Source organism: Drosophila sechellia, chromosome 2L (genome assembly GCF_004382195.2).
Source record: "Drosophila sechellia strain sech25 chromosome 2L, ASM438219v1, whole genome shotgun sequence".
NCBI lineage: Eukaryota > Metazoa > Arthropoda > Insecta > Diptera > Drosophilidae > Drosophila > Drosophila sechellia.
This window is the reverse complement of record NC_045949.1, coordinates 8,208,409-8,233,421: the sequence shown is the minus strand read 5'-3', so window position 1 is coordinate 8,233,421 and position 25,013 is coordinate 8,208,409. Positions and strand designations below refer to the sequence as shown.

At 45.1% G+C, this 25,013-nt stretch overlaps 11 protein-coding genes and 1 non-coding gene across 20 annotated transcripts; 5 read left to right on the top strand and 7 right to left on the bottom strand.

The window, feature by feature from the left end:
• Position 1: 1 nt before the first annotated feature.
• Positions 2-99, bottom strand: LOC6611679. The gene has a single exon (XR_048513.1). It is a non-coding gene; the product is annotated as a U6atac minor spliceosomal RNA (small nuclear RNA).
• A 417-nt stretch (positions 100-516) lies between these two features.
• Positions 517-1,100, top strand: LOC116801938. The gene has a single exon (XM_032724039.1). The coding sequence runs from the start codon at positions 557-559 to the stop codon at positions 995-997; it is 441 nt and encodes a 146-aa protein (XP_032579930.1). The 5' UTR covers positions 517-556; the 3' UTR covers positions 998-1,100.
• A 26-nt stretch (positions 1,101-1,126) lies between these two features.
• LOC6611677 (proton-coupled amino acid transporter-like protein CG1139) lies at positions 1,127-5,369 on the bottom strand. Of its 7 annotated transcripts, none has more exons than XM_032723994.1 (7): positions 5,282-5,369; positions 5,073-5,124; positions 4,929-5,005; positions 3,422-3,590; positions 2,403-3,306; positions 1,962-2,134; positions 1,127-1,902 (listed from the first exon to the last, which is right to left on the bottom strand). In XM_032723994.1, the coding sequence occupies exons 3-7, from the start codon at positions 4,962-4,964 to the stop codon at positions 1,658-1,660; spliced, it is 1,527 nt and encodes a 508-aa protein (XP_032579885.1). In that variant the 5' UTR covers positions 4,965-5,005; positions 5,073-5,124; positions 5,282-5,369; the 3' UTR covers positions 1,127-1,657. The 7 variants fall into 7 exon arrangements, with proteins under 7 accessions (XP_032579885.1, XP_032579917.1, XP_032579892.1 ...); XM_032724026.1 differs by adding an exon at positions 4,707-4,828 and having other exon boundaries at positions 4,929-5,124; positions 5,282-5,368; XM_032724001.1 differs by having other exon boundaries at positions 5,073-5,127; positions 5,282-5,296.
• Positions 5,370-5,684: 315 nt separating this feature from the next.
• Positions 5,685-6,211, top strand: LOC6611676 (dolichyl-diphosphooligosaccharide--protein glycosyltransferase subunit DAD1). Its single transcript, XM_002036175.2, has one exon. The coding sequence runs from the start codon at positions 5,810-5,812 to the stop codon at positions 6,146-6,148; it is 339 nt and encodes a 112-aa protein (XP_002036211.1). The 5' UTR covers positions 5,685-5,809; the 3' UTR covers positions 6,149-6,211.
• LOC6611675 lies at positions 6,163-6,938 on the bottom strand. Its single transcript, XM_002036174.2, has 2 exons — positions 6,552-6,938; positions 6,163-6,487 (listed from the first exon to the last, which is right to left on the bottom strand). Exons 1-2 carry the CDS (start codon positions 6,864-6,866, stop codon positions 6,203-6,205), a joined length of 600 nt encoding a protein of 199 aa, XP_002036210.1. The 5' UTR covers positions 6,867-6,938; the 3' UTR covers positions 6,163-6,202.
• Positions 6,939-7,002: 64 nt separating this feature from the next.
• Positions 7,003-7,885, top strand: LOC6611674. The gene is made up of 2 exons (XM_002036173.2): positions 7,003-7,197; positions 7,263-7,885. Exons 1-2 carry the CDS (start codon positions 7,079-7,081, stop codon positions 7,813-7,815), a joined length of 672 nt encoding a protein of 223 aa, XP_002036209.1. The 5' UTR covers positions 7,003-7,078; the 3' UTR covers positions 7,816-7,885.
• A 156-nt stretch (positions 7,886-8,041) lies between these two features.
• Positions 8,042-11,576, top strand: LOC6611673 (alanine--tRNA ligase, cytoplasmic). Of its 2 annotated transcripts, none has more exons than XM_002036172.2 (3): positions 8,042-8,138; positions 8,367-9,371; positions 9,513-11,576. In XM_002036172.2, the coding sequence occupies exons 2-3, from the start codon at positions 8,377-8,379 to the stop codon at positions 11,416-11,418; spliced, it is 2,901 nt and encodes a 966-aa protein (XP_002036208.1). In that variant the 5' UTR covers positions 8,042-8,138; positions 8,367-8,376; the 3' UTR covers positions 11,419-11,576. The 2 variants fall into 2 exon arrangements, with proteins under 2 accessions (XP_002036208.1, XP_032570026.1); XM_032714135.1 differs by lacking the exon at positions 8,042-8,138 and adding an exon at positions 8,291-8,308.
• A 60-nt stretch (positions 11,577-11,636) lies between these two features.
• On the bottom strand, positions 11,637-12,810 carry LOC6611672 (haloacid dehalogenase-like hydrolase domain-containing protein 2). The gene is made up of 4 exons (XM_002036171.2): positions 12,673-12,810; positions 12,324-12,620; positions 12,052-12,268; positions 11,637-11,998 (listed from the first exon to the last, which is right to left on the bottom strand). The coding sequence occupies exons 1-4, from the start codon at positions 12,807-12,809 to the stop codon at positions 11,834-11,836; spliced, it is 816 nt and encodes a 271-aa protein (XP_002036207.2). The 5' UTR covers position 12,810; the 3' UTR covers positions 11,637-11,833.
• Positions 12,811-13,059: 249 nt separating this feature from the next.
• Positions 13,060-14,346, top strand: LOC6611671 (mitochondrial ribosome-associated GTPase 2). The gene is made up of 2 exons (XM_002036170.2): positions 13,060-13,215; positions 13,282-14,346. The coding sequence occupies exons 1-2, from the start codon at positions 13,072-13,074 to the stop codon at positions 14,281-14,283; spliced, it is 1,146 nt and encodes a 381-aa protein (XP_002036206.1). The 5' UTR covers positions 13,060-13,071; the 3' UTR covers positions 14,284-14,346.
• On the bottom strand, positions 14,293-15,388 carry LOC6611670 (WD repeat-containing protein 82). The gene has a single exon (XM_002036169.2). It carries the CDS (start codon positions 15,316-15,318, stop codon positions 14,365-14,367), a length of 954 nt encoding a protein of 317 aa, XP_002036205.1. The 5' UTR covers positions 15,319-15,388; the 3' UTR covers positions 14,293-14,364.
• A 233-nt stretch (positions 15,389-15,621) lies between these two features.
• On the bottom strand, positions 15,622-19,335 carry LOC6611669 (inactive pancreatic lipase-related protein 1). Its single transcript, XM_002036168.2, has 6 exons — positions 19,220-19,335; positions 17,231-17,399; positions 17,104-17,170; positions 16,569-16,976; positions 15,959-16,333; positions 15,622-15,889 (listed from the first exon to the last, which is right to left on the bottom strand). The coding sequence occupies exons 2-6, from the start codon at positions 17,256-17,258 to the stop codon at positions 15,745-15,747; spliced, it is 1,023 nt and encodes a 340-aa protein (XP_002036204.1). The 5' UTR covers positions 17,259-17,399; positions 19,220-19,335; the 3' UTR covers positions 15,622-15,744.
• A 370-nt stretch (positions 19,336-19,705) lies between these two features.
• Positions 19,706-24,996, bottom strand: LOC6611668 (serine/threonine-protein phosphatase PP2A 65 kDa regulatory subunit). Of its 2 annotated transcripts, none has more exons than XM_002036167.2 (7): positions 24,642-24,994; positions 22,547-22,700; positions 22,067-22,485; positions 21,933-22,007; positions 21,104-21,869; positions 20,770-21,042; positions 19,706-20,082 (listed from the first exon to the last, which is right to left on the bottom strand). In XM_002036167.2, exons 1-7 carry the CDS (start codon positions 24,723-24,725, stop codon positions 20,078-20,080), a joined length of 1,776 nt encoding a protein of 591 aa, XP_002036203.1. In that variant the 5' UTR covers positions 24,726-24,994; the 3' UTR covers positions 19,706-20,077. The 2 variants fall into 2 exon arrangements, with proteins under 2 accessions (XP_002036203.1, XP_032583375.1); XM_032727484.1 differs by lacking the exon at positions 19,706-20,082 and adding an exon at positions 20,140-20,575 and having other exon boundaries at positions 24,642-24,996.
• Between the last annotated feature and the right edge of the window lie 17 nt (positions 24,997-25,013).

Below are 25,013 nucleotides of genomic sequence, written 5' to 3'. Positions count from 1 at the left end.
AAAAAATTTGTGGACGGCTTTGTCTTGTGCCTAGCCGCCCGCTTATGTGTTCCATCCTTGTCTAGGGGAGTGCTAACTTGCTCTCCTTCCAAACAACACGTTTGCACCACACGCTTGCCGCCTTTTATACGCACGCTGTGCGGAAAAAGAACTTGGGAATTTTAAGAGCGCTTTGCAAGAAAATTAGTGATATGCATATAACAACTTTTAATTAATTTGTATTAAAACCTATTTATGCAATGTGTATTTATTATAATTTTTCATAACTCATTAAAAAAATTATTCTGGCTAACATTGACACTGAAATTAATGGGCTGATTGATTTCCCGTTTTGGGCACCTGCAACGTGACATTGACGACAACTCCAAATGACCACAAGGGCCACTGGATGACCCAGTCATTAACCAAACGACCACGTTTTACCACCAAAAATTGATTAATCCATCCACGTAGTAGCAGAAAAACATATAAAAAGACAGGTAATGAACAGCAAAGTTATCAATCAATCAACAACGGTTCCCTCATAAGTTCGAGTATCTCTTGCTTCAAAGACAATATGTGCAGCTACGTGAAGTCATCCTGTTCCTTACTGGTCCTGGTCCTGGCACTTGGAGCGGTTTCAGCTCAGCCGGCACGCCTGGCAAAGCAACTTCAGAAACAGCAGGCAGCACCCTACCCATCCGCCGACGAACTGAAGCCGGAGGTTCCATTCGAGGAAGGAGTCCCGGATCAGACATATGGACCACCGGATCTGACCTACGGCCCACCGCCCACAGATGCAGTTGAGCAGCTACCCAGCGATGAGGAGCCGCAAGACTTTACACCCGATCCGGATGCAGAGGAAGTTCAGCCTATCCAGCAGGCAGCCGCTCGCCTGACCAAGCAGATTAGGAACGGTCCACGAGCTCAAGGACTGATTCTGCTCTCTTCGAGTCCATTGAGGGTGGCTAATTCCAATGGAATCCCATTCCCAGTGACCATTCAAGCCCTGTGGTAGGAATACTAAAGAACACTCATCGTACTGATTTTTATAAACATTATATTAATTATTGTCTTTGTTACCGATTGAACTATTAAAGAACATTTGTTGATACACCGAATTGATGTATTTAAAAAACTTTATCGGTGAGGAGAATACATATATATTTATATATATAATTACAAATAATCGAACGATAAAAGTATGCAGATAACATTAGCTAATTTCGGTTTTGGGAAATTCTTAGCAGTTGCTTTGGAATGATCTGCCCCGGCCTAGACTACATAATAAAAGCTAAATAATAATTTAGTTAAGAATACTACGTAAAATCACGTTTGGCATTGTGCGGTCTTCGAGTTAACACAGAAATAATCTCCAACTGACAAACTGAACAAATGTTGCAAAACTTTCTACTTAAAATGCTAGTTATTGTCTGGTACGATTGCAGCTGGCTGATAACAACAAAAAAAATGCAACTAATTTGCCATAAATATAAATTAATCACACTAAAGCACCGCCACTGGACTGGACCGATTCCAGTTGGGAAATGGTAAACAACTAATGGTAAACATATTCGTAGTCTGAGTGTAACTACATAAAGCCTTCGTCATAAATTCGCACACATTTGTAGGCAGAACTAGCCAGGTTCTGCATTCGATTCGCTCATTTCGATTAAACTCAGTGGGTTGTGTCATTTAGGATTTGAGCTAAGCTTGCCCAGGTGCCGAACACAAAGCCACAGAGTCCAAAGATCAGGATTAAAACGTCCTTCCATAGCATCCAATTGAAGCGTCCATATCCAACGTTGTAAAAGGTAATAACTTCAATTATGGGTGGTGCAATTAGGGCCAAAGCTGAACTGCTGACAGCTCCTACCAGCGAGATAATGGAGCCTAGATTGGGAATACAGGTGGCCAGCAGGACTGTGACATAAAATACGATGATAATTGGAACATTTGAAATATGTACAAGCTATACGTACAGGTAAAAGTGACCAGAACGACTCGCAGCACAGTTGCCGACAGATCCTTGGCCCTCGTTGTATCGAAATGACTCCGCACAAAGGGCTCCACGATGTTCACAGGCACATAAAACTGAAGCGTGTACGAGAGGAAGATGGCCACCGCCATTGAAATCCGCACCAACTGGGAAAGTCTGGATATGTAAAAAGGAAGACAATTAAAATATTAGTATTGCAGTCTTTGTTATATCACCTTGCATTACTTTTGCCAGCGTTATTATCATGTCATTTAAATTTTATTTAGATAGTAAAGTTTATAACGATTATCTGAACTGTCAATATTTCGAATAGCGCTTTTCAAAACAGCGAGAGCATGTAGATTATGTATATCAGCATGAGAAATATTAAATCCCTCTGCCTTACAACTAAAAGCGATTAGCAATGGAATGTTTAAGGACTTACGTATCGCCCTGCGGCAGATTTAGGGTAATGCTGCCCTCCACATGTTCTCCGTACTTCAGGTAGCCGAAGAACCCGACAGCTGTGTACAAGCAGGCCACGATCACCATACCCGTGTTGAGGACACCTGTGGTGCCGCCAAAGTCCTCGGGTGTGCGCATATTGTTCTCCAAGGGCAGGACAACACCAATTCCCTCGAACGCGTAGATGGCGGTTCCAAAGTACAGAGGCAACGTCGCCCAAGTGGCCACCGGCTTGACCGTGTGCACATCCGGCAGCTCCACCAGCATGTACGAGAATGTAATGGCCAGTCCGGCTACTGTGAGCAGGGCAGCAACCAGCGAAACTGGCGTCAAATATTTCAGATTCCGCACCAGATTCAACAGGATCATGGGTCCAAGCATTATAAGCAGGTAAATCTGCACCGGCATCTTGTAGTAGTGATCCATAACGTCCTTGATATTCAACGCCACAAAGAGGAAGTAGACGCAGCAGAAACCGATTTGCGTGATGAACAAGAACGTGGTAACAATTCGTCGAGCCAACATGGAGTATCGTCTGAGTCCCAAAGGTCCCGACTCAAAACTGCAGTATGCCACCTCCGAGAAATCTAACGATGGCTGCTGAAATCTCCGGCACAGCTCGTGGGAGCAGTTGACCAGCATGTGCATGCAGTGGGTGCAGATGGCTCCCATGATCATTGTGCCAAAAAGTCCCACATAAAGTCCGGCGTTTTTAAAGGCATCCGGCATTGCAAGAATGCCCGTACCAATGTTGCCCTTCAGCAGATGAACCAGGGTATCGAAGTTGGACGTCGGATGCTCCAGATCGCGATGATGGGTGGGGTTATAGGACTTATCCGTCGATCCAATTTCATCATCTCCCGATCCAGAGGCTGCTGCGTGCACTCACAGAAAAAAGCGAAAGAATTATAAGTTTCTCGTCATAACTCAATTAACTTTGTTATAAAATATTAGTTTACTTAAGTAAACCAAAGATTTTTGATTTGGTCACAAACTCACCTGCTAAGCTGTCCTCGCTGTGCACGTTCACGAGAGTGTTGTCCGGCGGAGAACTGCGCACGGGTGGTGCCGCCGATCCTCGACTGCCCTCGTAGTCAGAGGCATCGCTCTGGAGGAGCAACGGCTGTCGTTCCGTCATTTTTTTCTTGCGCGGCGCTCCCTCGGGAATCTGGAAACAGGGGTAGGTAAGTAACTAAGAGCGTTGGATTTTATGATGCGCCCTCTCCGGCTGCACGAAACACACTGAAAGTGCAACTTGAGACGCCCGCTTTTCGCCTCGAAAATTTTCCGCTGACTCAGTTTTCCACGCTTATAACAATAGGAGGTGCAGATAGTGCGTCGCATAGTGGGCAGTGTTCGCGTGCCGGGCGGAGTGGAGTGGAAAATTTCGACCATGCTGATAGTCGAAGTTAGCCTTGGACTTGACTCAAAGTAGGATTAATGTGATCATTTCATTACTTTGCATATGGGTCTGATTACGCGCGCTTCGGAAGTCGATATCAAATTGGCGAGTTCGTCTCCCACTAGAGTATAGCTTTAAAGTCGAAAACACCAACAAGCCGCGAAAAACAATCCATACGTGGAGATAAGACCCGCATATCTCCTGCGAAGCCAGCGAGCCATACCATATACCATAAATCACAATTATATAATGTGTATCCAGACGGTAAATCAAATATCCACCCATTATATTCAGATTATTTACTTGAGTCAGCAAACGGAATTACTCAAGTTGCATTATTTTGATATTTAACACTACTGATAAATTTCTTGAATAAACATATAAGGCGAGAAGAAAGTTTTCGCAAATAAACGTGAAATCAAAGTGCTAACTTAACAAATACAAAATATAATGGAAGATATACATAATACATAAAAGCTAGGCTTGGATCATATCATATCATTTGCATATTTATGTATCTTGCATGCAATAGTATGGTTATATTGCCATTTTGATAAGTAATCATGCTTTCCTTACTTTAACACTAGCTTTAAAAAATATATTTAATAATGACATTGTGCTTTCTTTTAGAAGACCTACATATAAGAGCTACATGGTCATAGAATGTGTGCTATTTATTTAGCGAGGGATTAATAGTGCTTAAATCGTAAAGTCTACCTAAATCCAGACAAGCAGCCGACTTATGCCAAGAAATCTTTATTTGAGAGCAATAAAGAAAGCAAACAAAGCATTACGAACTTATTTTCGTTTTATCTTGCATCACAGACTTGCACAACAAGGTGCGACATTAGAAAGATACATAACTATATCTTTTTCACTTACACTGACTATATCGGAAATTAGATGTATCTCAACTGGAGATGGTTGAGTTATCGCTTTATTTTACGTAGTTGTCGGAACGCGTCGTTTGGGCAGTTGGAAAAATGATAATGTTGCAACTAAAACTGAAACAAAAACATAATTAACAGATGTACGATACGAAATCAAAAGAAACCCATTCAGCATGCGCAATTTGATGACCAGATGTGTCTGGATCTGCTCTACCTGTTGAAGGTTGGTCAATGGTGTCAGGTCCTCCATTGATTTTTTCCCGCTTGACACTGACAATGAAATGGGTGCTCCTGCGAAGGTCACAACGCTGGCTTATCAATGCACAGAGCCAATCAAATTATAAAGTTCATTAATTACTGAATTTGGGGTGCGTGGTGGGAGGAGGCTTTGGCAATTATCTTCTCGCAGTCTGCTAATCGAACAGAGAAAACATCAGCAATGAATCATGTTGTGTTCATATAAAATAAGTTTGATAACACGCTGCATCACTGTCTCATTAGATAGCGAATGTTTATTTAAACGTTGCAACGCACATCATATCCTTTTGTGGTGTTTTAAATACATACGTTACTAATTTTTTCGAACTCAACTCGCAATAACAATTGCCTCTCACCACAAAAGAAGCACTGAAGAAGCAGAGCAAAACACAGCAATCAACGATGATTTTCCGTATCTATCGATTAGTTCGCTGATTTGGTGGTACAGTGAAAATCGGATAGAAATCATTATTAACCGCTTAGAAAAATAATTTTTGTTTCTTTTTATAAATATCAAATTATACCATAACATCTCAAACATATTCAACATTAAAAAAGAATCAATAGCTGACCTTAATCTATAAGATTTGTAATGTTTTAGTTTTTACTACAACATAATAATTTTTTTATATATAAACCTATTCTTTATTAAACTTCATGATATTTAGTGCCCACTGTACTTGCGCCTTCATCGATAAAGCTATCAGTATTATTTTCAAACTAGACGAACGGTCATACTTTTGAGTTCTCTCCCAATTTGTGACGTGTCTGCGATTAATTTGTTAAAAATCGCCTTTATCCTTAAATATCCGTACAAATATCACATAAAATAGCAAAATGGTGGAGCTGTCGAGCGTCATTTCCAAGTTCTACAACGACTACGTGCAGAACACGCCCAAGAAACTGAAGCTGGTGGACATCTACCTGGGCTACATTCTGCTCACCGGCATCATTCAGTTTGTTTACTGCTGCCTGGTTGGAACCTTCCCGTTCAACTCCTTCCTATCTGGTTTCATCAGCACCGTCAGCTGCTTCGTCCTGGCAGTGTGCCTACGCCTGCAGGCCAATCCCCAGAACAAGAGCGTGTTTGCCGGCATTTCGCCGGAACGCGGCTTCGCCGACTTTATCTTCGCTCATGTGATCCTGCATCTGGTGGTCATGAACTTCATCGGTTAACAAGGCTACAAACATACTGATAAACTCGGATATATTTATAAATAAAATCTAACTCTAATTGTATGTTCTCTTATATGCGCCGAAAAAATCGAAGGGTCCTGGTACCCAATCCAAGTTGAGTACTGGTTCCTTAACCGCCATGATAATGGAATCTACTTTCTCCACATAGTCGGCTAGCTGGGGCTCGCTTATGGCCTTGCATGATTCCGATTCTTTCGATGTCTGCTTTAAGGCATCGGGCTTGCTATTGTGCGGCACCAGCACAGAATCGTTGACATTGAGAGGCACTAGGACCCCGAATACAACACGATTCGGAGCGAAGTTCATCTTTTTGGTGATCTTTGGGGTGGTTACAGAATATGTTATTAAAACACAGCACACATAATTAGAAACCTTAAATAACCTGTGGTGCGATCAAGTTAGATTCCTTATGAAAGTTCATTTGCAGCTTAATGTTGGATATGATATGGGCCTCGTTCTGCTTGCGCACGGTGGTGTTGCATATGGGCACGGCTAACTGGATCGTCGGATTTTTCCCGTTGGTCATTGCGCCTCCTTTGGCCTTCGGACTGCCCGGCGAGCTGTTTTCGGCATGAGCACCGTTGCAGGATTCGACGAGCACATTTGGCGGTGCAGACACCTGTTTGGCCACAGAAACGAGTCGCGTTGTGAAATTCCTTTGGTTCGCATGGACTCGGTTCCTACGTTTGTGCGGCATTTTAAACAGACTCGCAAGAACTTTGGTAATACAATTCAATTCAATGATATAAAACAGCACACAACACTGATTTGACCATTTTGCAGCACTGATAAAACAGATGATGTTTCAGTGGAGACTTAACATTCTCACACCGGTTCGGGACTTATACAACACTGACCCATAAGCAGCTGTTTTCTGAGAACCAAATATTATCAAAATATTAATGAAAAATGGCATTATCACGCGCCAAGCCCGACGAACTGCCCAGGGACGCGGTAGTTATAACAGAGGATCAGGCCCTCAAATACCAATGGAAGATTATAACTTCCTGGGACAAAATCGGCGATGTGTGAGTGCATGAAGCCTTCTAAAGGTGCCGCTTACCTAACAAGTGATCAAAATATTGCCTTGTAGATGGTCGTTGCGCTACACGCCCGGAATTCTGAGTGCTATGGCTGCGGGAACGGGCGCCTACATAAATAATCATTATCGCACCAAGCTGCGACTTGGAGGACATGGTCGATTGTCCACTTACCTCCCGATTGTCGCCGTTCCCGCCATATTTACCATGCTGGCGCACAAGTTCTTTATTCAGCGACCCATCCTGCTAAATCCACTAAGCGAGTGCCCGGTGTGCATCCAGATGCGCAGTGCTGCCTTTCAGACGAGTCTGGGCATCGTATATCCCACAATTCTGGCCCCATTCGCCGCATTTCTGTTCGCAACCCGCTGCTACACGTACCGTATTCCCTCGATTACGGAAAATCCCAGAGAAGTGTTTATGTTGTGGCGGAAAATCACACGCCCCATTATCCCAGCCTTAGGAACCTTAATCGGCCTGCAAGCCCTGCTAACCATGTTCCTCACTGGCCAGGAGGACAAGCAGAACTTTAAAATTATGCTACGCATGAGGGAGATCGAGCACCAGCTGGAGGAGGAACAATTGCCACAGCGAATGGATTTTTAATTGTTACACATTGTTAACTAGCTCAAATAGAGGCGCATTTCAGAGCTTATTCTAAATGCATTTTGTAATATTTGTGATTTTTTAATGGAACAATGTATGGAAATGTTATGAAAACTTCACATATCTGGGGGGTTCTAGAGTGCAATTAATGTAAAATAAGCATGTGGACCACATATTTAAATATAAAAAATTGTTATTTTCGTTTGTCATCCCTAAATTTATCGATATCTCATACAGTTCGCCGCATTGTCTATCGGGCCAATCTCACACGTTGCTGCAGTCGGCTGATGAAATTGTTTGCATTTGCATTTACTGTTTGAAACGTGAGTAATACATAACTTGTTTTGGTTAGGTACCAGTGTGGTCTATTTAAATATAGACAAAATAAACAAGTAAACGTTTTTCTGATTCAATTCGCTTCCGAATTGTATAACTTTGTCACGTACTGTGCAGAGTGCACTTTCACTGCTCCGATTTGTGGCCGTTTTGAGGGGTTAGGGAGCCCCAATTGTCGCGTGGCAACGTTTACACTCACTATTTGTCCTTTGCAGAACCAGCAAAATGAAGTTACTGACAGCAAAGGAGGTGCGCAACGCCTATATGGACTTCTTCAAGGAGCAGAAGCACATCTATGTTCACTCGTCTAGCACGATTCCATTGGACGATCCCACGCTGTTGTTCGCCAACGCCGGCATGAATCAGTTCAAGCCCATTTTTCTGGGCACCGCTGATCCAAACAGCGAAATGTCCAAGTGGGTGCGCGTGGCCAACACGCAGAAGTGCATTCGCGCCGGAGGCAAGCACAACGATCTGGACGACGTGGGCAAGGATGTCTATCACCACACCTTCTTTGAAATGCTGGGAAACTGGTCCTTCGGTGACTACTTTAAGAAGGAGATCTGCTCCTGGGCCTGGGAGTTTCTCACGCAGCGACTCGCCCTCCCCAAGGATCGTCTGTATGTGACTTACTTTGGTGGTGACGCGGCCAGTGGTCTGGAGCCCGATCTGGAGTGCAAGCAAATGTGGCTGGACTTGGGCCTGAAACCGGAACACATCCTTCCGGGCAGCATGAAGGACAACTTCTGGGAGATGGGCGAGACTGGGCCCTGCGGACCATGCTCTGAGCTGCACTTTGACCGAATCGGCGGACGCAGCGTTCCGGAGCTGGTTAACATGGACGATCCCGATGTTCTGGAGATCTGGAATCTCGTGTTCATCCAGTACAACCGAGAATCTGATGGCAGCTTGAAGCAACTTCCCAAGAAGCACATTGATTGCGGCATGGGCTTCGAGCGGCTGGTGTCCGTCATCCAAAATAAGCGATCTAACTACGATACCGATCTGTTTGTGCCACTTTTCGATGCCATCCAGGCGGGCACTGGTGCCCCACCTTACCAGGGTCGTGTGGGTGCCGACGATGTGGACGGCATTGATATGGCCTACCGCGTGCTTGCCGATCACGCCCGCACCATCACCATTGCTTTGGCTGATGGCGGCACTCCGGACAACACTGGCCGAGGCTATGTCCTGCGACGCATCCTTCGTCGCGCTGTGCGGTAAGATAACTTAAAATCTACGTCTTATATACATTATATTATATTAGCCATTTGAATACAAGATGTTTAATGTATCATTCTTCTTCTATTAAAAAATTAATTAATCTAAACAATAATAATCTTGAAATTACCTTCCCACAGTTATGCCACTGAGAAGTTAAATGCCAAGCCCGGTTTCTTCGCCACCCTGGTGAACACCGTGGTTGATTTGCTTGGTGATGCCTTCCCGGAGGTGAAAAAGGATCCCCAACACATCATTGATATCATCAACGAGGAAGAGTTGCAGTTCCTTAAGACGTTAACGCGCGGACGCAACTTGCTGAACCGCACAATTGAAAAGTTGGGTAACCAGACTACAATTCCCGGCGATGTTGCTTGGCGGCTGTACGACACCTACGGCTTCCCAGTCGATCTAACCCAGCTTATGGCAGAAGAGAAATCCTTGAAAATCGATATGGATGGCTATGAGGCAGCCAAGCATAATTCATATGTGCTTTCGCAGGGCAAAGGTGCTAGCAAAATCGAGGAGATCAATCTGGATGTGCACGCCATTTCGCAGCTGCAGGAGCAAGGTGTACCACCAACCAACGACACCTTTAAGTACAAGTACGAGGCTGTGTCTGACGAACGCGACTCCGCCTACAACTACGGGGTGTGCAGTAGCAAGATTGTTGCCCTGCGTTTCGAAAACCAGTTTGTGAACGAGATCACCAGCGGACAGAAGGCGGGCATCGTTCTGGACAAAACAAATTTCTATGCAGAGAGCGGTGGTCAAATCTACGACCAAGGTGCACTGGTTAAAGTCAATGACGAGGCGAACGAATTCCTTGTGGACCGTGTCTACAACCGCGGAGGCTACATTCTTCACATTGGCGTTGTAGAGGGCACCCTTAAGGTGGGTGATGAGTTGGAACTGCACATCGACGTGGAGCGTCGCTGGTTGACCATGAAAAATCACTCGGCCACCCATGCTCTTAACCATTGCTTGCTGCAAGTATTGGGTAAGGACACCGAGCAGAAAGGCTCTTTGGTAGTGCCAGAGAAGCTACGCTTTGACTTTAACAGCAAGGCGGCAATGACCATCGAGCAGGTGTCCAAGACGGAGCAGCTGACTAAGGAGATGGTCTACAAGAATGTGCCGATTTACGCAAAGGAGTCGAAATTGGCCCTGGCCAAGAAGATCCGAGGCCTGCGATCGGTCTTCGACGAAGTGTACCCGGATCCCGTTAGGGTAATTTCCTTCGGAGTGTCCGTAGATGAACTGGAGCAGAATCCCGATTCTGAAGCCGGCGAACAAACCTCCGTCGAGTTTTGCGGAGGCACCCATTTGAGGCGCTCGGGTCACATCATGGACTTTGTGATCAGCAGCGAAGAGGCCATTGCCAAGGGTATCCGACGAATTGTGGCTCTTACAGGACCCGAAGCGCTGAAGGCACTGCAGAAATCTGAAACATTTGAACAAGAAATCGTCCGGCTTAAGGCCACCATTGAAAACGATAAGTCTGGTAAGGACTCCAAGTCGCATGTGAAGGAGATTGTTGAGCTGACTGAACAAATCTCGCATGCCACGATTCCCTACGTGAAAAAGGACGAGATGCGCAACCTGCTGAAGGGCTTGAAGAAAACATTGGACGACAAGGAACGTGCCCTACGTGCTGCTGTCTCCGTCACTGTTGTGGAGCGCGCCAAGGCTCTGTGCGAAGCCAATCCCAATGCCACCGTGCTGGTCGAGCAGTTGGAAGCCTTCAACAACACCAAGGCGCTGGATGCCGCACTGAAGCAAGTGCGCAGCCAGCTGCCCGACGCTGCCGCCATGTTTTTGTCAGTGGATGCGGACTCCAAGAAGATCTTCTGTCTCAGCTCGGTGCCGAAAAGTGCCGTGGAAAAGGGTCTGAAGGCCAACGAGTGGGTGCAGCATGTTTCCGCCACGCTGGGTGGCAAGGGAGGTGGCAAGCCGGAATCCGCCCAGGCATCGGGCACAAATTACGAAAAGGTGGATGAAATTGTCCAGTTGGCCAGCAAATTCGCTCAGTCGAAACTGTCTTAAGAGCAAAAAGGATTCGAAAGCTGCAAGACCTTCAATTACTCACAATTTTGATACACAACTATGCTTAATCTTAATCCGTTGATCTGTTTTAAACAGCATTTCAGATAAATTTTTACGGCTATTTATAAAATAAAAGCATTTATACACTAAATTAATTACATAATTGTGTTTGGCTGAATTCGTACATCGTTGAAAAATAATGCGGGCTAGTAGGACAGTTCACACTTTAAAAATGGGTCCTTTATTATGTTCCACATGAAAACTTTATAATCAGAACTGAACTTATTTTGAGCATTTGATTATATCTAAGCCTTACCTATATCAGTAAAGTCTTTTTAAGTAACTATTTTAACTAAAAATTCGTCAGTATCTATGTTTTAAACACGATAAACATATTTTCAGAAACCAATAAAGCCTAAGATTGGTTTTTCTGTATAATCCAATCGACAGCCTCTGCAAAGTTTTCCAACAACGCTGTTGGAGGTGGCGATGGTTTAACATCTGGCAGATATTTGCCGGTCTTGACCAGAATTCCCTGCATGCCCATGCTCATGGCGCCCACAATGTCATCATTGGCATCCTGCGAATCAAGAATTCGGTATGTTTTCAAAATGTATTCCTTACTTTACTTACATCTCCAATCATAACGCATGACGCTGGATCCCGGCCATCCAGAGCTCCTTCGAAGAAATAAGGATTGGGCTTGCCAATCACTTTGGCGGTTCGTCCTGTAGCGAACTCCAAACCCTTGACAAAGCACCCGGGGCCCAAGGCCAGGCCTTCTGCTCGTTTGTAGTACTTACCCTGATGCACGGCGATCAGTTTGTGATTCTTGTTTTCCAACAGAACGCTATTGCAGAGATAATCGTTAATTGAGATAAGAATATCCTTGCTCGGATGCTCACTTAAAAGCCTCGTTCAGCTGGTCATAGTTAAAGGACTTGGGTGCCAGACCGATTACAACTGAATCCTTATAGCGCCTAGTGTCCTCCGGCGGAAAGTCCTGTCGTGCATCCTCAGACAGAATATAGTAAGGATTTAGTCTCTCATTTTCCACATACGAGACTGCGGCACTCAAGGAGCTGTAGATCTCAGAGGCGTCAAGTTGGAAGCCAATCCTGCAGAGCCGTTCGTGAAGAGTGGCCTTTGAATCCTTCGTGGTGTTTGTAACGAATTTGACCAGTACGCCAGAGTCACGCAATCTGCACGACATTTATGAATATAATTACGAACATCTTGGTTTTAACTAAGCACCTTTTCAAAGCCTCGACAGCATTCGGAGTAGGTTCATCCTCCACATGCAAGGTGCCACTGAGATCAATGAGTGCTCCTTTAATAGACATATTTCTCAACTGTTGAAAGCTTCTCGTTCCTCTGGATAACAAAAACATAATTTCCAGCTGGTTCGATAGCTTTCGATAGTCGTCGCGATATGTTTATGTATCAGCAGGTGATTTTCCACAGGCGTAGACGGGGATTCGAATACTTTTTTAAAAGTAAAAAACTCTACCCGCTCTTAAAATACAACCTAATATATTTATATAATACATTTCTCCAACCTTTAGATCATTTAATTTAATTTCACTTGATTAAGATATGTCAATCCCTTTTACATATTTTTCTAACTATGCCCATGTTCACAAGACTTCAGCAATGTTATTCTCTACCGGCAAATCGTTTCTTGCGCGATTTTCATTGGATATATCCAGAAATGCAAAACCAATTGGTCTCATAGCCAACTACTGTCAGGTGGCATCTGCGCTGCGTCCAAAGAAGGCGAAGTCCACCCGGAAAGAGGTAGAATCATAAGCTTGAAATGGAATTTACATAACTAATGCCACACATTTGTTTCCCCATTTCCAGGCGCAGTACTTCTCCGATGCGAAGAGGATACGTGCCATCGGCGGAAAGGGTGGCGACGGTTGCGTGTCCTTCCTGCAGCTATGGTGCAATGAGAGGGCCGGTCCAGATGGCGGAGACGGTGGCCACGGCGGGCATGTGGTGTTCCAGGCCTCTAACGATGTGCGCAACTTTAACCACGTGGGGAGTATTCTGAAAGCGGAGGAAGGAGAGCCGGGAAGCTCCAAGGATTGCCATGGCAAGAACGCCAAGCATTCTGTGATCAAAGTTCCAATCGGGACGGTGATCAGGAATGCGCAAGGTCAAATTGTCGGGGATTTGGGACAAGCGGATCTTATGTTTGTGGCCGCTCGAGGAGGAGCCGGTGGCAAGGGCAACCGCTTCTTTACCACGGACAAGGAAACGAGTCCCAAAGTCAGTGAATACGGTCCTAAGGGTGAAGATCTATCATACACTCTGGAACTGCGCAGCATGGCGGATGTGGGTTTGATTGGTTACCCCAATGCTGGCAAAAGCACCCTACTGAATGCACTGACACGGGCCAAGCCAAAGGTTGCTCCCTACGCCTTCACTACGCTACGTCCGCACTTGGGAACCGTCCAGTACGATGACCATGTCCAGCTCACCATTGCCGATCTTCCCGGACTCGTGCCCAATGCTCATCGCAATAAGGGCTTGGGCATACAGTTCCTAAAGCACGCCGAGCGCTGCACCTTGCTGCTGTTCGTGTTGGATGCCAGTGCACCGGAGCCATGGAAGCACTATGAGCAGCTAATGCACGAACTCCGCCAGTTTGGCGGACGTCTGGCGAGTCGCCCGCAATTGGTGGTGGCCAATAAGCTGGACGTGGAAGAGGGCCAAAATAACTTTGAGGAACTGCAACGTCGCCTGCAAAATCCCGTGCTCGGCATTAGTGCCAAAATGGGTCATAATCTTGGACAACTCCTGAACAGCATACGCAGAGGATACGACCGCCACAAGGAACAGCCCAAGGAATCCAGTTAGAGGCCTCTGTTTATGTTATGTTGGTTTATTATTTATAAATTAAACTGTAATCTTATAAGCTAAGCAAGCGGGAATCATTGCCTACAAACCCTCCTCGGATGTGGGCAGCCAAAAAGCCATGTTGGTGCAGGCGGACGCCAGCATCATGTATTTCGGATTGAACTGAACGCATTGCACCGGTCCCGGATGGTCACCATTCAGTACGGACACCTTATTGCCAGTGTCGGCGTTCCAGATGTGCACACGTCCATCGGTGCTGCCTGAGAAGATGAACTGCGAATCCGGGCTGAAGCTCGCCTCGATGGGAATGCCCTTGTTGTTTGGATAGCCCGTGAACGTTTGCAGCGGAGTGCCGTGGAAGGCATCTACTAGCCGGATAACCGATCCATTCGTGCTGATCAGGATTGTTTTGCCGTCACGGGAGAACTTAAGGCCAGTCCAGTCGCATTCCTTCTCCTGATTAAGTTTAAATGTGACGAAGGGACCTTTGTCGAAGGACCGCAGGTCGTACAATTTAATGCTTTCCGAGTTGACGCCTGCGGCGAAGATCAAGCCCTCGGGATCGTATGCGGCAATCGGTCGTCCAGAGAGATGCATCAGTCCCTGGCAGTTGGGCGAGCGTAAGTCCCACAGGCGCAGTGTCTTGTCCAGCGAGCCGGAGAGAAAGGTGTCCTCCACCGGCGAAATGCACAGCGAGATAACCTTCTTGGTGTGGCCGGGGAAGTAGCGCAGATATTTGTTGTCGTGCAGGCTGAGATAGCGTATGGTGTCGTCCACCTTGGTGGAGCTGTGGATGGCCGTGTTGTTGGCGTGCGTAAAGTGGATTAAATCCACTCCATACTTCTTCGAGTTCACCGTACGCGACTGCGTGCCCTTTTCACAGTCGTAGATCACGATCTGGTCATCCTCGCTGCAGGATATTAGATGTTCGCCGTTGGGCGCAAAATCGATGGCGTTGATCTTGTCCGTGTTTTCCCGAAAGATCTTGGCCACCTTAAAACTTCGCACCACCGAATCTATTAGTTTTATCTTCATTTTAGTTTGCCGTATTTCGTGTTGTTGTCAATATGCTCAATTGTCGCAAACGGTGTTATCGGTGGCAGAGGTTCACGTCTCGATAGCTGTTTTATCGATATCGCAACTTTCGAACTGGTTCCGGAATGAATTGCAAGAGCGGAAGCAGCAAGTCGATTTAAAGTATTTGAAAATGTATGTTTAAAAATTAAACTAATATAGAAACTCCACGAAAAGCTAATAAAATAAATAAGACTTATTTCAAACCCCAAATAGTGAAACAATAATTTATAAAAAATTGGTCCAAAGTAATGCAAAGATATCTTCAACAACAAAATTTAAGTATATTTTTCTCGTAAAGCAAAATGTGGTGTAAGGCGTCATAGAAATAACAACATTAATATAGCTACATTTCATAATGTACACAGTGCAATTGTAGATGGTCTATTAATTCGTTTTCTCCGACGGGCAGTCACAGGTGATACTGTGGGTATTTCCCAGCAGATCCTTGGGGTCAACGTAGACAGTGCCCTCCTTGCCTCGAGCAAAAGGTGTATGTCCGTTGGTTTGTAAGTAAAAGTCGCCATGAATTCTGAAAATCACAATTTCAAATGATGAAACTGCATTCTGCGCTAAGCATATAAGGTAAGTAGGAACTTACGTCGTGGGACAATGATGACCCATCACCACGGGCGGGCAATTCTCCACTATTTTGTTCTGCTTGAAGTCCGACCATTTTTTGGCGGGCACAGCATCGAATCCGATGGGATACCGATCCGACACGCTCTCGGCCCAGAACCACCAACTCCGCCGATGACTGGACAAATCGTTGTCGCTGAGCATCTTGTAGTTTCGCTTCGGACAGCCAGGCTGCAGACTGTATCCACCATTGGGCCAGAAATCCGCCGTGCCCGTGCTCGTCGGAGCTCCGTACAGCCAGGCGTCCGTGTGTATCACGTCGACGAACTCCGCATCATTGGCAGACAGGTGCGTGCCCGGATAGAAGAGCGGAAATGCGGGATCCAAAGCGGAAATTCTATAAAAGAAAGGATTCAATATAAGCTTTATACACTTTGCCGATCAACGATTTTAAAGAAATAACTTTTCGTGAAACTCTGCCATATGATAATACAAAAGTATTAAACTTTGGACTTTTAAATTATTTATCTAATATCTAATATAATCATGACGTCGGCAAATTGCCAGTGGCAAAGACTAAAATCGAATAAAGCTTGAATAAATTATTTCAAATCAAACCACGCTCATTTCACCTTTTTATCTTTCTGACGCCCTTGGTGCGTTTAGTAATCTCTCGGCCGAGGAGTCCGGCCAGCTGGCCGCCCATCGAGTGTCCGACAATGTGGAACTTCTCAATGTCCAGGCCATGGTCGAACATTTTGAGCAGGACCTTGGCCAGCTCTGGGCCCAGCTGTTTGAGGTTCGGGAAGGCATCGAACATGTAGTTGCCATCGGCCAGTTCACCCCAGTCCAGGACGATAAGATTGGTATCCTTTCGCTCCAGATAGGCCTCGGCTATGACGTGAATGCTCTCCACATCCGGATCTTCCAAGTAGCCGTGCAAATAGAGCACGGTGTTCTTGTCCAAATCCAAGTGCTCGTCCTCCAGAAGACTCTGGAAATCGGTTAGGTCATAGATATCGCTATCTGCCACCGTGGGTCTGTGGATAAAAGATAATGATATAGGTGAATTCTTGAATATATTTAAGAAATTCGGATTTTAGTTTAATAACATGGCTTTATGTATAATTTCTCTACATATATACTAAAAATAATATTAGTTCTTACCCATAATATAGTATAAACTTGGCTGTCGCCAGATCCGCCTTGGAGTTCTTGAGTCCGCAGAGGAGCCCTGTTCAATAATTATCCAAATCGTATTAGCGGAATTTTCCATTTTCGCACACTTACTTACTGGATTTGTTTTTAATGGCCTTGTGCATGTTTTCTGTGGGCTGTCGGCTATTAGTCCATAAAATGATTGATTACGTGGCCAGTGGATTGTCCGGATATCCTCTGGTCCCATGCGGTGATTGGAAAAGACTGGGCCGGGCACTCGGTTGGCCGGATTAATGTGGCGTGGCCTAAACCCCCATTGAAATTGATAACTCTAATTAAATTTCAATCTTTTTCGGATAAGATAGTAATGGTGAGTTCGGCCAAAAAAGCCTTGCGACATGAGCATCGTGATTCACACGAGTGTGGCCCCAACGGCGGCAAAGTCCGTGTGGGAGTCCAAGCCTTTGCTTGTCCATGCATCATTCATGTGCTAATGTGCTCCTACGGTGGAACATCCGATTTCGGTCACTCGAACATTCCCAATCTCCGCCATATTATTCATCCACTTCTATCGGCTGAACAAGTTTAATCGAACGCTAATCCCATTATGCACTTCATTCAATGGTGATTGAATGAAAGCCATAAAAATAAACGCTTTGTCGCCAGCCAGTCTACTTATTTCTACAGGTAGCCAATTCCAAATCACCATTAACGATCAATTAAAATTGCAACATAATGAGTTTCCCCAACTGAATATGAGTTTCCCAACTGAGCTGAATAATTACAAAGCTTTTCCATTGATCCATTAATATGATGGGTTTAGTTAGACTATTACACCATGTTTATTTAAGCATAGTTTAAGTACCTTTTTAAGCGCATTTTATTGTCACTAAAATTAACCTTTTAGAAGTAATAGTCTTTTTATGGGCGGACCCTGTAACTTTGACCTTAGTAATGTGGCTATCATAAAAAATGGGAAAAGTTTGACAGTTCAACCAGCTACAGGGACCACTGTCCATTGCCACAGATTACCTTAACCCGGGGTCTAAGTGAACAAACTACAGTGCTTAAATATGCAGACTTGAAATTACAGCAATGCCATCCAAACACACTTGTAAGCTACAGTCCAACGTCCCTAAGTGGGAACAAAAGTTAAAGTTTAGCTTGGATGGAATATATTTGTTTTCTCAATGCATTAAATTTGAAAGTTGTGTTTAAGTTTTAGCATACATTGTTTTTGGGACCCATTAAAGTACAAAGTTCAATACAAAGTACAAGTAAATACAAATACTTTTTAAAATAAATTATATAAATACTTCAATGAAGTCAAAACTTTCTTGTATAAACTAATAAATTAATATTACAACTACTATTCTTGACAACCTCCTACTCACAACAAATCTAACTGCGGGAAGTTGGACTGTAGAAATGTTTGTAGATGTAGATACATAGATATATGTCGAAATGGAAGACCCCTGACCCTTGTTGCCTGCCCAACGCAATCGTAATTTAAGTACCGGCCTCTTTTTTGCCTCGATTTCGCCGTTGTATCGCGGACATAAATAAAGAGCACTTCAATTTATATTCCGGCTTATCGGGGGAAAATTAGACGTCAGATAATGCTCTGTCGCACGGAGGAGGGTATCAGTGGTTTCGAGGGTATGGAGGGGTTCGAATCGGCGCCAAGTGTTTGGCGGAAGGTAAAAAATAACGCTTAGCGAAACGCGCCACTTGGGGAAATCGGGCAAAATAATGAAGCACTAATTGTAATAACAGCTCAGCGTTTTTGACATATGCGAGTAATTAATGCATAGCCCATAGACTATAAATATTCGGACACTTGTTGCGTCCACGGGGGCAGGTGGATCGTAGGTCAGTGGACGGGAAATGGACGCGGAGATTGCGACAGCCGTGGGTAAACTGATAATGTTCCGCATTTGGCTGTGTGTTTGGTTGGGCACACACAAACACCTCGGTTTATTGCTTATATGCACACACAATTGATTGGTTCCACCCATTTGCCCAAAAATTTGCATCTGATCACCCCATTGACTCCACCACATTCCACGCCGCATCTGATTCGATGGCGCTCGAGCGCCAGACGCAATAATTCAATGGCACTTACGCGTCCACACTCGGATTCGGGATTCGATTCGAGAGTTAGGCAAACATTGGCCAACGCGCAGCGGAACGGCGAAACAAACAAGCGTATCGCTTCGTCGCAAAAGTCCAACTGATCTCTCGCTAGAAACTGCTCGCCACCACCACCACCACCATCATCCAATTAAAAAACAAAAAGAAGCCCCAACTATCGCCAGGTGTCTGTTTGGCGACTATCGATATCAGCCTAGCTAACTTGCTGTCAAAATCGTTTACTGCTGGAATTTCAAAAATGATTTTAGTATTTCAAAATAAATTAACAGTATTTGTAAAATGGGGAAATACAAGTATTTTGTTTGTATAATCTGTGCTTTTCAAAGTTATACCTCTCAAACATTAAAAATAATCAATGCAAATAATAAATGAACAGCCAAATCAAACCTAGAAATTGATATACAATTTTAGGAGTTTAATATTCAACTTTGCTCCACATTAAACATTTCAATAGGTCTTGTGATATTGTTTCACTACAATTTTATTTTTGCATTCAGATGCGATCAAATGTTCCAAACTCTACAAATGTTTTTAATAATGATCGTTATGCCTATGGTAATTTATATATAATATAAGTATGTAAGTATTAATGTTTAGTTGTGTGTCGCGTTTAGTGGGTCTCCTCCCATGCTGATTCTCCGATTCTCTCCTTCCTTTGACTCCTGGCTCCATTCATCCCTCATCCAGCATCGGCTGCAGCGTTTAACACCTTCCGGGATCCACTACAATTTTCCGTTCTTAAGTGTTGTTGCTACATAATATGTTTTGTTGCCGGCGTTAAATACAGAAATTTTTAAAAATAGAATAAAAAAAGATGCAAGAAGGTTGATTACGCTGCAAACAAATATATAAAACACATTATTGCAGACGAACACAGAGTGGGGAATGGTGAGATAACCACGTGGTGGTGGCGATGATACCGGGAAAGAGACAGAAAAATATGGCACAACATTAGTATTGGTTAAAAACTGCACCACTGCACTCGCACTTTTAAACAGGTCGGACATCTAGCCTGGTTATCTTGAACAAACAAACAATCAAATTTGAATATGATTACAACGGGTAGGATTAAACACATTGGCTTGTGGAACTGGCTGGAGACAGCGGGAGGCACATCACACGTCATGTGGTTGGCTACTCATCCTCTAACATTCCGAGTCAAGCGTGGGCGGCTCCGCTGCCTTGCCATTCATCTCCTGCAAAATGTCATTGTCAGCTGCCTCCGGCTGTCGGGGCGGTTCCACGATCAGCTTTGAGTCCATTGCCGCCTCAATTTTGGCGCCCATGCAAGGCGGTATTGCCGTTCTAAACACATTCAGTTCCATTTCTACGACAGGATTTCAATTAAAAGTAAAGTCTTACTACTAGCTGACATTTTATGAATATGTGTAACTCTCAGATTCCCTGTATGTCTTAAAACTTGTGGTAATGCAATTTGCTGTGTTTCAAAAATGTTTTATATTGTTCTTTTTATCCCTGTTAAACCCTTATTATAAATATATCAGACTGTTTATTGCTTACCTGCAGCTATGCCGGCAATGGCCTGTGCAGCAAAATGCTTGACATCCACATCTGTGTCTGTGTTCAGTTTGTCGAGTGTGGGCTTTACTTGGGCATCAATGACGCTGGCCTCCAGGAAGGGCGAGATCTTCTGCAGGGTCTTTGCCACGTTGAAACGAACATTGGCAACGGGATCAGCGGCAAGCAGGAGAACTGTGGGCAGCAGCAACTTGGTGGTGATATCTGTGCCGCAGACCTCTGCCAAAACATTCAGGCAGAACAAGCAAGTCATTCCTAAAAATCATAAGAACTATCAGCATATATTGATCTTTTCAATTTCAATTCGATAACTTACTGTGCAAATAGTTCTTGTTGCGCGACATGACCAGGATCATTGGAATTATGGCCTGTTCGGCCCAGGGAGCTCCGAACTGCTCGACGAGCTTCTTCATGTTGAGGGTGGCTGCCTCACGAATGGCGTACACGTGATCGTTGAGCCATCCCATGCAGAGACCGCGCAGTTTTTGGTCAAAGAATTCCTGACCCAACTGACCGGCCAGAGCAGGCATGTACTCGATGATGGCTAGACGCACACGCCACTTGGAGTCCTCGGCCAGCTCGACGATGGCGGGCAGAAGCGACTGTGACAATTGCTGGATGCCGATGACGTCGTTAACGCAATCCAGATTTGAGATGATGTTTAGGCGCACTTCTGGGCACTCATCCTTGAGTTGAATGAGGAACAAGGGAAGCAATTGCTCCACAGTCTGATAGGCGCCCAGCATGGGACTCAAACCCATGATCACTGAGGCCAGAGCTGACTTGACATGAGGGTTGGGGTCCGATACAAGATCGCGCACATAGGGCAAAATGGAACTAAGGATGATTTGCACCTGGTTCACCTTGTCCAGGTTGGCGCAGAAGTCCTTCACCTTGGTGGCCACTGCAGCACGAACCTCGGCCTCGGCGTCCTTGAGCAAGTACTGGAAGGCAGGCACCAAATCCACCCGAGTAATCTCCGGACCCACAGCCTTTTGCAGATCAACAAACTTCTCGGCCACCATGTAACGCACCCTCCAGGAAGAGTCGCTGGCGCACTGACGCAGCGTGGGCAGAACCAGCTAAGTAAGGAATATTTTTTGTAAGCCACAAGCCATAACGATTTTTAGCGCTGTTCAACTTACGTGCTCTACATCATCCTGGGGCAGCAGCTGGGCAATGCTGACGCAAGCCTCTACAGCCAGCAGACGAACAGAGTCCTGAAAATTAGGTAAGGATTGATATTTTAAAGTGTACTTAAATTGATTTAGGTGCTTACCTGATCATCCTGCGCCAGCTGAACAAAGTTGGGAATCAAATCGGACTTCAGATACTCGGTCTCAACGACCTTGGCAAACTCGCCCAGCTTGTTGGCTGCTGCACGGCGCACCATGGGTGTCTCATCCTGGCAGAGCTTTCGGAAGTTGGCGCGTAGCTCGGCCTTCACTGGCTGCGTGACGCGTGGATAGCAGACCGAGAAGAGGCCGCAGGCAGAGGTGCGTGAGGTGAACCAGTCACCGGAAACCAATCGCTGCAATGTCGGCACCACATGGATCTCCAGATCCTGGGCGCTGTGCTCAGCGGCCACGGTGCGCAGAGATTCCACAGCCTTGTCTCGCACCACGGTTTCCTCTACGGTGGCCAAACTCTCGAGGGGCGGAATCAAGTACATGGCAAACTCTGGTCCACCAACGAGACCTGGAAAGTAATGGCGGGAAATAGTTGAAAATGTTTTGGCAGGAAATATATCTTTGCTCACTCGTAAAGTTGCCCAGTTGATCGGCCAGGGCCAGCAGTACCTCGTCCTCATCGTATATGGTCTCGGTGAGGAAGGGAATCAACTCAGACCGTGTGCGCTCCTCGCCCAAGGCGAGTGCAATGGTGGACAGTTTCTTGATGGAGTTCAACCGAAGCTGTTTTGGTAAGGGGAAAAATAAAAAATGATTATTTTAGTAGGGTATTCAAATGTAGGATAAGTGATAAATAATTCTACGATTTTGAGGTTATTATTGATAGGGCTGATTGGTTTTATTTAAAGAAAAGCTGTGGTCTACCTGTACCTCACATTTTAATTTTCAAACAAAAACGTAGCACATATATTTACTTAAGATATCTTTTTAAGATAAGATTAGTGATTAGATTATTCGATGTAACGAAATTACTTCATCTTACTATCTCATTTTAACATCAGTAATGGTATTACTATTGATTGAAGTTGATCTATTTTTAAAACGCGCAGTTGTAAATTGTTTTCGCAAATAACAAATGCGTATAAACTTATACTTATACATACATAAATGAAGGATAACAAAATCTACAAATAAGAAGCGGATAAACACGTATACCGATAATTGCAATTAATTGATAATAGTAAGATTTATTTTCGCAAAGCGCTAATCTTGTGTATATCGAAATTCGGTATAATTTCGATGCACACACTCGCACCAACACAAATGCCCATGCACCCACACCCACACAGTGACGCATTTTTGCACAAATACAATCGCACATAGAGCAGCAGCAGGAAAAAGGTGGAGAACATGCTGGTCTCCGTCAATGGAACACAGGTGACCTCTCAAGAGTCCCTAAAGTACCTAGGAGTAATGATAGATCGCAGGCTATCGTTCAAGGACCACGCGAGCTACGCCAGCAAGAAGGCAGCAGTCACAGCCTCTTCGTTGGCCAGGCTGATGCCCAACGTCGGTGGCCCAAGACACCCGGCCAGGAAACTGCTGGTGTCAGTAGCAAAGGCTTCTCTGCTATACGCTGCACCAATCTGGAGCAATGCCACTAGCAGGGGCTCATACCTGAAAGGAGCTCGTTCGGTGCTACGGTCAATGGCCCTCAGGCTCATTAGAGGTTTCAGGACCATATCCGAGGACGCGGCGCTAGCCCTGGCAGGCCTGCCGCCAATTGATCTGGAGATCAAGGCTCTCAGTCTAATGCGAAGCGGCGCTTCCAAGCAAGAGGCACACGAGTGGCTAACAGGTGAATGGCAGAGCAGATGGCAGACTTCGCGTCGGGGGAGGTGGACTCATCAGCTCATCCCTGAGTTGACGGTCTGGGCAGAGTGCCAGCACAAATGCTTGGACTACCACCTAACCCAGTTTCTTACGGACCATGGCTGCTTCCGGGCCTACCTACTCCGGTTCCGTCACGTAGAGTCAGCTCGATGCTTGTTCTGCGTCGACGGTGAGGAAACAGCAGAACACGTGCTAATGCACTGCTCCAGGTTCACGGCGGAGAGGGAGCAGCTAAAGACGCTGTCAGGTACCCCGCTCAGCCCTAGTGGCTTGTTCGCGGCCATGCTGGCGAACAGCGAGGCTTGGGAGCTGGGACACAGCCTTATCATCAATATGATGAAGCGTGTCCGATCAGACGAGATGGCCAACAGAGTGGATGCCTAAGCCCAAACTGGCGCCCTGGGTGACGGCGGGCGAAGAATTCTACTCCAGAGTTCCCGGCTCGTCGTAAAAAATCAACTAAAGGAAGAAGGAGCCGCCAAGGACTACACTGAAGGCAGGGGGTGCGACCTGGCCTCACATCCTGCTCACCGAAGTCATACCTTGACTGGCAGTCCCGGTGAGCGAGTAAGGACTGAAGAGCACGCGGAGGTTTTTGTTTTAGTACGTAGGCATAATTCCAATAGGTCTTATGAATCGTGCATGCCACCTACGAACAGTAGGTGGTATCTTTAGAAGATTTTAATTTTCCTACCGTAAGTCGAATAAAAAAAAAAAAAAAAAAAAAAAAATAGAGCAGGGAGTGTGGGCACGCTTATCCAAAATTTAATCACTATTCTGTACATTCCTCACGAGATACAACTGGACTTGGGGGTTTAGAACATGACAAACCTGAACGTCCTCGTTTTTCAGTTCATCGATTAGAACCGCAATGGGATATAGTGAATCGTCGACCGATTTGTCGCTTGCTGCCATTTTTTCCGCTATTCCTTCTGCTCACACACAAACACAAGCGCACTGAAAATCGGGTTTTCTATTCTGTAGGCAAACGACGATTTCGATTTGGCCCTCTGGCGATTCCCAGATTGCTTTTTCAAGGTTACAAAATAATTTCGCAAGGTACTATATTCCGTCGCCTTAAATTTTCTAATAATCCATACAATTATCCGCTGATTGCTATTCTTTCGAACGAAAAACGTACGTCGTTGGTGCAAATTAATATTTTTTTTCTTCAAGTGACACAACGGTAGAGGTGGAACGCAT